Here is an 11,553-nt window from a genome sequence, read left to right on the forward strand (position 1 = left end):
AAACCCATGGAGCATCTGCAAGGGCCTGCTGGCCCTGCTCAGCCGCCCTGTGAGCACCAGGCTGCTGTTCTCTTGTTTTCATTCGAGATGGCTTTGCCAAGGCAAGGGTGAGGTCTGCTTCCCCAAGTAAGTTTTCACCCAGAGAAATGAAATTCATACATGCTTAAGCATTAATATCAACCAGCAAAGAGTTTCTAATGATGTGGGAGGAGAGGGAATTGATTCAGGCAGTGGAAATTCTTCCTCCCGTTGTCTCTGGGAGATGTCTATCATTTGTCACTGGAATTTAATAAAACAAGATGGTGAGATGGGCAAGTGCTCAAAAGCTTCAGGAATAATGGGTTTGAATTATGATAATAGCCCCCAAGGCAGATGAAAAATAATTTATGATCCCCTAAGTATGGCAAAAAAAATGTTTGCTCCATCCACCGAGTCTCTGATCTGATTTCCCTTTGAGAAATGTCTCCGGTGCTGTGGACAGAGCTGCTGTGGAGTAAAATTACCAGACTGGAAAGCCTCAAGTACTTCTGAGCTTAGACAGTATTTTTAAACTGAAAAGACAACAGCAATAAAGCAGGGAAGAGCTGAGAGCGCTTTGTCTTCACAGCACACACAGACACTGTTTATTTTCCTTTTTTTTGATGAGGAATCCTCGCAATTGGGAATTGATTTACAAGACAATAAAGTAAATTGTTCAGCAATTCCTCCTGAGTGGTTAAACACGGGCATTGCATAAGTTGGAACTCGTAGAGCAGATGAGAACATGTCAGGGCAGGAGCTGGGCAAGGGTGGGATGGGATGGGATGGGATGGGATGGGATGGGATGGGATGGGATGGGATGGGATGGGATGGGATGGGATGGGATGGGATGGGATGGGATGGGATGGGATGGGATGGGATGGGATGGGATGGGATGGGATGGGATGGGATGGGATGGGATGGGAATACTGAGGAAGAGGAGATGGACAACACGGTGCAGGATTGGGAATAATCCCAGATCATCTCTCCTGTTTGGTCACCTTGATTTCTCTTCTGTCCCCCAGTGGCACGGCCGGGCAGCAAGCTTCGACAGCCAGGGCTCATGTCCCTCCCCCAAACCACCCCCCACACCATGATCTGCAGCAAGGACAGCAAAATGGGACTAAACCAAGTAATTTTTGCACTTGGCCTTCAGTCTCAGTGGTTGCTGAGGGGCGGTGGCTGCAGCGGGACTTCTGGTCTAGTTGTTCCTGCGTAAGTGAAGGTAGAAATCTGTTTTGTGGTCAAATATGTTTTTGTCTGATATGTCTCCCAAGGTGATGTTATTTTTGTGGCTTTTGCTGTACGGATCTGTTTCCAGAGGGAGTAGGTGGACTGAGACATACTGGGAGTTCGGTCTGTAAAATAACGTGTAAAATAATTTTTAGTGTGTGCAAAGGCTGGAAAGGGGTGAGGAGGTGTCTGCAGAGAGCAGAGGTGGCCGGGACAGGGGACAGTGGCCACTGGAAAGCTGTGGCAGAAGATGGGAGAGACCCTCCCAAGCCACCAGCAGCTCCATCCTTGTGGTCAGCCCCAGCCCTGCAGAGTGTCCCCAGGATTCCTGTTCATGTAGAGGTGTCCATGAGCTCTTTAGAAGTTTGTGCAGTGTGTACCCCATAATTCCTTTTGTCATATATATAAAAAAAAAAATGCTGTTGATTCCTCAGGAGGGGAACCCTGGGGTTTTTTCCCCTGTATCTGAAGTCTCCCCTGAGCTATTTGCATGAACAGTTCCTTCAGCCCCCTTTGTAGCTGCTGCTCATCCCCCATGACACCCCTGCGTTATCTGGAGTGGAGGGAACAGCGTTGCTGCAGGTGGAATTCAGGAAAAAATTGGGGAAGATGTTACAGAAATGTGTGACAGCCCTGCATGACCACTGGATCTCTATTTCTTATCTCATCCAAGTAATAAAGGGTGACCCAAGGGGGAAAGGGAAATACAGAAACATGACTGATGTTGAAAAAAGCTTCCAATCTATTTTCTTGAGACTGTCAGCACTTCCTTAAAGAATAAAGTTTCTCAGCCCAAGCCCTGAAGGAAGGTCAAGTTCTGGAAAAAAAAAAGAAGCTTTGCTGGTTCCTTGGCTGCAGAGGCCAAGAATGAAGTTAGAATATCCCAAGTACTGGCTTTACAGCTAAATCAGCTGATCTTTATCAGCCAGCTGTGGATTTTGGACACTTTCTCATCCTGGATTTTTCTCTGAGTTAAGAAGTGCATTAGTGCTGTTTATTCCACCTTAATTAAATTAGGCAAAAGCAAATATTTTTGTTTTGAGGTAGTCAGCTCTCCTCCCCTCAGGTTAGCAGGACTGTGTTCATCAGCCACAATCTTCAGGTCAACTTCAGTTTCCATTCTCCCAAATGTCACCGCATCACCCCTGGCTGCACATCACAGCTGGCAGAGAGGGGTGTTTGCATTGCTCCTGGCTGAGATGAATCCTTTGTTCAGTGAAGGGTAAATATATCATTCCTCATCACACCTTGTGTCTTAATTCTCTTTATGTGCCACATGCTATAGGAGCAGAAACTCAATAAAATTGTTTTATTTGTAAGTTCTGCCCTGTCTGGTGAAATATTTTCTGCTGTGGAAGCAGAAATTGTGTGTTGTGTGGTTGTGGGTGGGAGCAGTGATCACAGTGGGTGCCATAAAATGTGATAATGACAGAGCCTGGCAAGGTGTGGGGCTGGGCAAGGGCAGATGGAGCAAATTTGGAGCAGACATGGGCCCTGCAGCTCCTACCTGGGCTGGGACAGCCACACCATCTCTGGGGCAGCAGCTGAGCACCAGCTGCAGCAGCAAAAAGAGTACTCCAAGCACACTGCAACAAAAAAAGTGGTAGAACTGCATTAGTTTCCCAGCACAGAGCATTCTGAGGGCTTCTGCTGGGGAACAGCACAGAAGCTGGGAGGAGAAGCTTTCTGAGACCATCATCCTTTCTGGGAATGTCCCGTGTTTAATTAGGGGAAGAGTTTCTGAACATTAAAACTGCTTGACTGTGTGGGTCAAACACTGGCCACGAGCCCCTGGACCTTTGACTGAGCTGGAGGAGCCTCAGGGGAGCAGGACAATGAGCTGGCAGTGCCTCTGGCAGGTTGGCAAACCAAAGGACAAGATGTCCCCACAAGAAGCCACAGCAGTCCCAGCTGATGGCACTTGACAATCATTAATTGCAGCAACCCACTCAAATCCTTTTCTTCTCTAATCCAGGCTTTTTGGGTTTTGGCATTCTCTGTATAATCTCCATCTTTTATCCCTTCTCCTTGTTATTGAGGATTTAGTCAAAACATACGTGGGGTTTGACACAAAGCTGCTATTTTTAATCCCTGCTTCACACAGATAATCAATTTCCACTCAATACTGGCTGTCACTTGCATTGCTGGAAAACTGCATCTCAGGTTATGAATAACACCCACACCTGGTCTGCTCAGATCCTCCCCCCCCCCCAGCATTTATATTTAAAATGCTGAGATTTTGCCACATCCCTCAGCCAGGGAATAATCAGCCCATTTTGTGTTTGTCAGCCACTCAGGGGGATTGGTCACACTCGTGTGTGAGCTCCACACACCAGGGCAAACACTTCCCATTCATCAAGAGGGTGTTTGGAACCCTGGGAAGGAGCTGAGCCCGACACAAGTGCCGTGCCAAGATTTGTTGAGTTGTTTTCTTGCTCCTCACTTGCTGCTCTCAACCCTGTAATAGCAACTCATAGAGACATCTCAATTATTTCTAAGCAAAATAAGGAGGGTCACCCCAGGGCCACATCCCACAGGAGACTTGGCCATGCTGGGGCTCCTTTGAAAGTCACTGCAGAGGGGAGGATGCTGCTGCAAGCAGCCACAAATGAATAGTCTGTTTTATTGAGTACTGCAAGCAAAATAAACACGTGGAACATTCCCAGACCTTCCTTTTCATTTTTCTCCTCCTTTCTCTTCAGTTTTCGTCTCACAGTCCCCAATTTCATCAAAGACTGACTGGCTGCAGCGGGGTAGGGGACACTGAAAGGAGGGTGGCCAAGGCTGGTTTCATGTGGGGACTCGGGGGCAAGGGAAATCCCATGGGTCCAGCTCATTGCAAGGGATCAGAGGGCTGGGAACTGTCCCAACCTTGCTCCTCCCCACCAACTTGAGAACAAAATAAGTTGTATCTGAGAAGAAAAGTGGAAAACATCCAGTGGGAAGTGAGTTCCAGACATGGAATCCCAGAATGGTTTGGGTTGGAAGGGACATTAAAATCCATCTCATCCCACCCTTGCCGTAGCAGGAACACTTTCCACCATCCCAGGCTGCTCCAAGCCCTGTCCAACCTGGCCTTGGGCACTCCCAGGGATCCAGGGGCAGCCACAGCTGCTCTGGGCACCTGTGCCAGGGCCTGCCCACCCTCACAGGGAGGAATTCCTTCCCAATATCCAGCCAGGGTGATATCCTACAATACTGGCTTCCCACTGATCACGTTATTGTGTGGTGGGGTTTTTTTTTCATACATCAGCAACACATTTGTTTGGCAAAGTGAAGAATCTTGTCATAACAATTTATATTTAGCCTCCAAATGTGGCCTTTAATTGCTAACTACAGAATGCTACTCACAGGTTGGCAAATCACACACACCAAAAAAAAAAACCCCAAACCAAACAAAACCAGTGAGGAAGAAAACAATTGGGGGTCTATAAGGGTTTAAGAAATAAACAAACATGGTCTTTAATTATCTTAGGGCAAAAAAAAAATAGTAGCTAAGAAATAAATGTAATTCAACATTGATGTTGAGAGGGGTGGAGTGTCACAGCTGCCACAACAAGGCTGTCGCGATGGCCGGGAATCACTTATACTACAGGAAGTGTTTGGGACCAAGAGCTGCAAATCCCCATGGAAGCAGCAGAGAGGCCAGTGCAGGGGCACTCGGGACATTCTCAGGGCACTCCAAAGAGTGACTCAGTGGGGACAGACACAGGTTTGTGGGCACGGGGCAACTCCAGCTGCCCTGGGCCCAACTCTCTGGCAGGAGCAGCTTTGTGTGCTTTGATTTCATTTTTGTTTTATTTCTTCACAAACCTTTTTTTTTATAAATAATTTTTGATTAGCCTGTAAAGAGCATTCAGTCAATGGGCTCAGTCCCAAACACATCCCAGTCCTCCTTCAGTCTTTAGTTCAAGCAATGTCAGTCCAGATAATTTTATTTTTTTTCTTGCAATATAATAAATTAGACAGAAAGCTATATATAGCTTTATAGGAGAAAATTACAGCCCTGATCCTTGAGATCCTGATCTCAGTCCTCTGTTTGTTCTTCACTTTTACTACTTCTGTTATTTGCCCTGCTAATCGTGTCTCTAATTAGGCAACCCCAGACTTCTCAATCTCATTTTGCCAGAGGTTTTCTCCCCCAGGGCCCTCACTGTTCTTCCTGCCATTAAGATTAACCATCACTGCAGTTGTGCACTTATTTAAATGCCAGGTCAGGCATCTCATCTCTGCTTCAAATGCCTCATGCAAGGATGTTCTCCCTGGGACTACAAATCCTGTCTCATTTCCAGGGAGTCTCAGCTCCTGGGTGAACAAAGCCAGGGGTCACAGGGGTCTGGGGTGCTCCTCCCAGCACTGGATGTCCCAGGAGAGCTGGGCTGTCTCTGCACAGTGCAAGAGATGCCAGCTGGATTAGGACAGGGGGAAATGGTTTTAAACTAAAGGAGGGTGGATTTAGTTTAGATGTTGGGAAGGAATTGTTCCCTGTGAGGTTGGGGAGGCCCTGGCACAGGGCGCCCAGAGAAGCTGTGGCTGTCCCTGGATCCCTGTGAGTGCCCAAGGCCAGGTTGGATGGGGCTTGGAGCAGCCTGGGACAGTGGAAGGTGTCGGGGTTGAAACTGGATGAGCTTTAAGGTCCCTTCCAACCCAAACCATCCCATGATTCCATGATCCATTTGGCAACAGGAGGTGATGCTGTTCCTTTGCTGGGGTGAGCATCACTCCAAAATCCACTTTGACGAGAAGCTAGAGCGGCAGGTGAGCCTGGGAAAAGTGGTATTTGTCTCCTCTTTGCAGAAGCACAGGCTTGGATATTCTGGATTTCTGTCCAAGAGCCAGAGGCATCCCAGGAGCTCTCCCTGGCTCCCAAACTCCGCAGCCAGCCTTCGGCAGCAATGCTACTTAAATGTACAAGAAATGTATTTTTTTTTCCTGGACTTTTCCCAAAGATAATCTGCAATTATATTTTACAGCTTTATATACATATATATATATACATTTAAGACAGTGCATTAGTCATGCAAACATAATTATATATTTTATGTTCCCATGTAATTTTTAATTAAAAACATGGCATTTAAAGCACACACATTTCAAAAATCCAATACAGACTTCTATTAAAAATGCTGTTCGTTAAAGCTAATGAAGTACCTGGATGGGCCAGGACAAGCGCAGAGCCTTTTCTGTTGCCGTGGGAACAGCCGGCATCAAAGCCGAGAGCAGCCGCAACCTGCGGCTCCCGAAATAACAGGGAAATGTGATTAGGGGACAGAACCAGCCCGAAGCCGAGCGGCGTTTGCCTGGCTGCGGTGCCAGATGTGGCAGGTCTGTGCCAGATGTGGCAAGTCTGTGCCAGATGTGGCAGGTCTGTGCCAGATCCCGTTTCCCGGGGCCGGAGGAGCTGTCGGGAGCGGTCGAGGAGCGATCCCAATGTTGGATCCCCACGGGAATACGATGCAGGGCAGCCTGGGGGGAATTCGGGCACCGGGCAGAAACAGCCCAGAGCCAAGCGGAGGATGGGGAGCGCGACCCAGCAGCCAATTCACATATGCAAATACTTTTCTGGCTCGTTAATTGCTTCCAAAGTGGAAGATTTCTCCTAATCTCCCATTAGCAGGTGCACATCCCTCTCCATTTCAAATTGCCGTGGTTGAGGGTTTGTGGCTGTCTACAGGGACGGAGTGGAGGAGCGGTAATTTTTTAATTAAGTCGCTTTGCCGGCGGTCCTCTCGGATGTCTGAGAGAAACCAGGGGAGGATTTTGCCCATCACTCTGCTGATTTCCTGGAGACCACCCTGCCCACCCCTCCCTGCCAAGGATCCCTGTCCCAGCTCGGCTCTGCTCCAGCCCAGGGGGGACCCTGGTCCCACAGGAGCATTCCCTGGCACATGAGCAGTCCTAGGCAGGTGAAATCCCCCTCGAGCACCCCTACTCCAAAGGCAGCTGCACCGGGAGCAGCTCCTGGCACAGCTCCCACCTCCCGGAGATGATTTCATGTGGTTTTTCTGGGACTTGATTGTTATAGATACACATTATCGGCTTTTCGAAAATATTAAAATGAATATTATATGTATAATGCTAGAAAACGTTGCTGTATTAATGTGGTTTCTTTTATTTCTGTTATTCATGAAACTTAGAAAAAGTGGTGTAAGACACATGTATTTTTTTTAGGCCTTAGCATGGTACTAAAATAAAGAGTGCTTTTGTTCATATAAACCAGAGACTGAAAAGATAGTCGGAACCCCCCCTGCATTCTTAGATTATTTTATCCAGATGAAGACAGCAGTGACTGGAGCTCCAAAGGAGGAATTTATTGAACATTTATTATTGGGGAGTGTGAGACTCAATGGAGCTGAGATTGAGCTATTGGGGAGAGGGGAATTTTTATCAATAACAGAAATAAAAGAAACTATATTAATACAGAAAAGTTTTCCAACATTATACATATAACATTTATTTTAATATTTGCGAAAAGCCAATGATAATATGTATCTATAACAAGAAAAAGGAGCTCTCCAAGCTCATCCCTCATTGGCAGTGAGGGCTGTGCTGCCTGGGCTTCTCCTGGACGCTGCTGCCATTCCAAAAACAAATGTTCCTGGCAGTAGGAACGGAGCTGATGATGCAATTAAAATAATTATTTCCTAAACCTGCTTGTCCCTGCCTCTGGAAGTGGCTCTTGCGGTGAGGAGGAGAAGGGAAGAGCGAGCTCAGAGCTGCCTGGTTTGCCAGCAGGCAGCTGAGCACCGAGGGGATGATGACACTATACCCCAGCTGTGCAAAATTTCATGGGTTTTATTGGTACTGATGTCTCTTGATTAAATTATATTTCTTTCTTCATTTATTCTCTAACAAGCTGAACATTTCATTTTCCCAGGCAAGCCTGGGTCGGGAATGGGAGGAGGTGGCAGCTGACACTGATATTGGAGGGGGCTCAGTTGGAGAGGAATAATTCCCATTTAAACCTCTGATTTCCTGAAAACCTGCACTCAGGGGAGAATTGACAATTCAGAGCTGAGCTGAGAGCTGCAATCTCCTGCAGGAGCTGCTCACAAAGCTGAATGTGGCTCCGTGGCCTCTGTGGTGCCAAGAAACCCCCAGGTTGCAAGGCTTGGAGCAATTTTAGGTTAAAAGGGAATTATAGACTCATGGAATGGTTTGGGTTGGCAGGGACTTTAAAGATTATCAAGTTCCAGCCCCCCTGCGTGGGGCAGGGAATCAAATCTTTCATTTTTCCTCCCCTGGGCAAATCCATGGAAGTGCTAATCTGCACCATTTTAATTTACAAGGGTTAGGAGGTAATTTAGGAGAAATCCATTTAGCTGAGCAATTAGAGAGTCAATAACACGCTTCTGCATTTTATTAGAAAGAGAAAAATTGATAATTTCTGTTTGTTTTGACCCTACCTCTGCAGTAATGGCAGCAATTTTCTGGGATAATCCCAGTTTCCATGGTTATATCTCCCTCCAGGTCCCTGGCCACCTGCAGCAGGAGGACACAGGAGCATGGGCAGAGCCAGGGCTGCTGTGCTGGGGGGAACTGCTCCAGCCCCCCCAAATTCTATATCCTTGTGCCACTCCAGCCTCCCCTGCCCTGCTTGCACCACTCACCCTTCCCCAGCCAGCAGATGGAAAGTCAGAAGGGCTGGGAACCCCAAATTTGCTGCTGACTCCCAGCTGGGGATGAGGGATTTGGAGGCAAAGAGACAAAAAAATCTCTACCTGATATTTCTTGGAGCTGACTCATGATCTCTGAGCTGCAGCACTGGGGAAGAGACCAGTCACTGGACTCTTCCAGGGAGAGTTACTTCACCCCTCAGCACTTTTGCCTCAGGAAGAGGGATTAAAGCAGAAAATTCATATCTATTCCAAAAAGGCACTGGGGAGCTGATTTTGAGAGGCAAGAAATTAAAGAACTGCTTAGCTGAATAGCTGAGCTGGTATTTTTCTGTCCTCAGGAAACAACTTTGATATAACAGCATTAGTGATAACACCCCAAAGAAAATCCTGGTGAAATCATGTAGACTGCAGGATGTGTGAAATCCCTGGGATGGGGCGAGCCGCCGGCATGGGTCTTCCTCGTGTCAGCAAAATCCTTCCTGGAAGGGATGAAGACACATTTCTCACAAATGGGAGCAGCTCAGGGAAATAATCCATCTTGATCAAAGAACCAAAATAGCAGGAAAACCTGTTAGTAAATGAAACTGTCCAGAAAATATTGGAACGTGGTGAGTCACAAGCCACCGCTCCTCTGTCCGAGCTGCAAGCTCCCAGCTTGAAGGCTTTATTTTTATTCCTCCTTTCCAGAGGGAAGGAAGGAGTAACAACACTGGGAAGGATGAGAGGAGCCAGGGGGTCCCCAGGCTGGCTGGAGCAGCGGGGATCTAAATCTGCAGTGTTCCTGTCATTCTGCAAAATTCGTCTTTGAAAAAGGGATTTTGGTTTGTGTCCCTCCCTTTGGGAGGATGCAGCTCGGAAAAGAGGAGTGCAGGGGGTGTGAGTGCTCTGGGGGGTTTGGGAGGGCTGAGGGGAGCTCTGTGCCACGGAGGATTTGGCAGGAGCTGGGTTTGGTGTCTGAGGAGGAGAAGTGAAGACAGGCTGGAGCCAGCCCAGCATGCAGTCCCCAGATCTCAGAGCAGCACCAGCATCTCCAGCACCAGGAATGGCTGTGGGTGAGGGGCCCCGGGCCTCTGCCCTGCCAGGCTCAGCACCCCTGGCCAGGCCAGCTCCAGGTGAGGGGTACCTGGCCAGGAAAGCCTCCCGTGGCACCCAGGGTTCCTGTCCCTGTACCCAGAGCCCTGGGGCCCTTCTGGCCCCAAAGCCACAAAGAGCAGAGATTGTCCCCAAGCTGCCTTCAGGATGGGGTCACCCTTCTCATCCTGCCAGAGCTGAGCTTCTGCCATCCTGCAGTGCCAGGGTCCTGGGTCCTTTTGCTCACTGGCAGTGCCAAAATCAGAACCAAAAGAGCTGGGCTGGAGCTCACATTCCAAACCCTTGTGACCCATCCCAGATCCCAGTATCAGAGGGATGAGTTCCATGTCAGGAAGTGTTTTGGGTTAGTCTGGCTTTGCTCATTCTACACTTCCATTAGGGAATGCCGAGAACTGTCAGCGAGCTGCTGCCAGGTTCCTCCTGGTGTGTCCTCCCTCCTGAACCCCTGGGGAGGTGATTTGCTGCTCCCTTTGCTGCCTCCCGACTGGTGTGTGATGAGTTACACCTCAGCCAGATGTTCCGTGGGCAGGAGAACCTATTTGAAGTTAAAAGCCAGTAATTAAGAGTTGCCAACCAGCCATTAAGAAAGTATTAAATGGAGAATTATCCCCCTTTTCCTGTTTCAATACAATGGGAGCTTCATAATGCACTTGTTTAAGTTGCCTGATTCTAATTTTAGTTCCTGCGTTTCTAATAGGACACGCAGAACAATTTCACTTTATCAATAGCTCCTGTGAGCTGGAAAAGAGTCAGGGAGGTGAATAAAGTCAATATCCTCGAGAATGAGACAAAGGAGAAAAAAATAGCCCAAAGATCTGTTTCTCTTTCCCACTGATAACACAAATTCTCAATTTACTTGACCAGACTGCCTTGCAAAGAGGAATATTTTTCAAGAGCAGAGATGAAAGGGATTATTACTTACAGAGGCTCTTCTTTAAAGAGATAAAGTATTTGGCAATGAAAGCACAAGGAGCTGCAGACTCCCCAGCCCCATTAGCATATTTTCCACGAACCCTTCCTTTTGGAAAGGACAATCCCACTGCCCCTGCAGGGTTGGTGTGGGGCCACCTCCTGCTGCAGCCCTGGGAGGGAGGACAGGAGCAATCCTGGCCCCAGAGCTAATGATATAATTATAATGATATAATATATATAATATAATAAATTATATTATTATTATTGTAAATGAATATTATAAATTATATATAATAATATATAATTATTCAGCTGCCTGAACAGGTCCCAGGTGGGAGAATGAAGGGGAATTAAGGGGAATGAAGGAATATTTTTCACAACTTTCTGTGGGGAAGAGGGTCTGGCTGCCCCTGTGGGCCCCCGGTAACCTGCACAGGACCAGGGAGTCTCTGCCACTGCTGACCTTGAGTCAAGGGTGAATTTTCCTGAAAATCTGTCCATGCAGCAGGAATGCTTGGGAGAGCAGAGGCAAGGCAGGGGAACTGGGAGCAGCCACAAAAATCCACTTCCACACAGGACAGAGGGAGCTGAGGCAGCCCTGCCAGGGTCCCTGGATCCCATTTGGATCCCTGGATCCCACAAGGGCTCCCTGTATCCTGCCATGGTCCCTGCATCCCAC

At 47.9% G+C, this 11,553-nt stretch overlaps 1 protein-coding gene across 3 annotated transcripts in view; it reads left to right on the forward strand.

The window, feature by feature from the left end:
- The window catches only part of SYT6 (synaptotagmin 6), a 35,679-nt gene extending 33,192 nt beyond the window's left edge, over positions 1-2,487 (forward strand). For 2 of the 3 annotated variants that reach the window (XM_088067091.1, XM_088067092.1), the window contains one exon: positions 1,044-2,487. In XM_088067091.1, the coding sequence (XP_087923217.1) occupies positions 1,044-1,299 (256 nt within the window). In that variant the 3' untranslated portion in view covers positions 1,300-2,487. The remainder of the gene's footprint in view (positions 1-1,043) is intronic. The other variant, XM_005530139.3, reaches the window with a different exon arrangement.
- The last annotated feature ends 9,066 nt before the right edge of the window (positions 2,488-11,553 follow it).

This window comes from Pseudopodoces humilis, chromosome 26 (genome assembly GCF_049639895.1).
Source record: "Pseudopodoces humilis isolate 2021_Gansu_Grassland_sample_001 chromosome 26, ASM4963989v1, whole genome shotgun sequence".
Lineage (NCBI taxonomy): Eukaryota > Metazoa > Chordata > Aves > Passeriformes > Paridae > Pseudopodoces > Pseudopodoces humilis.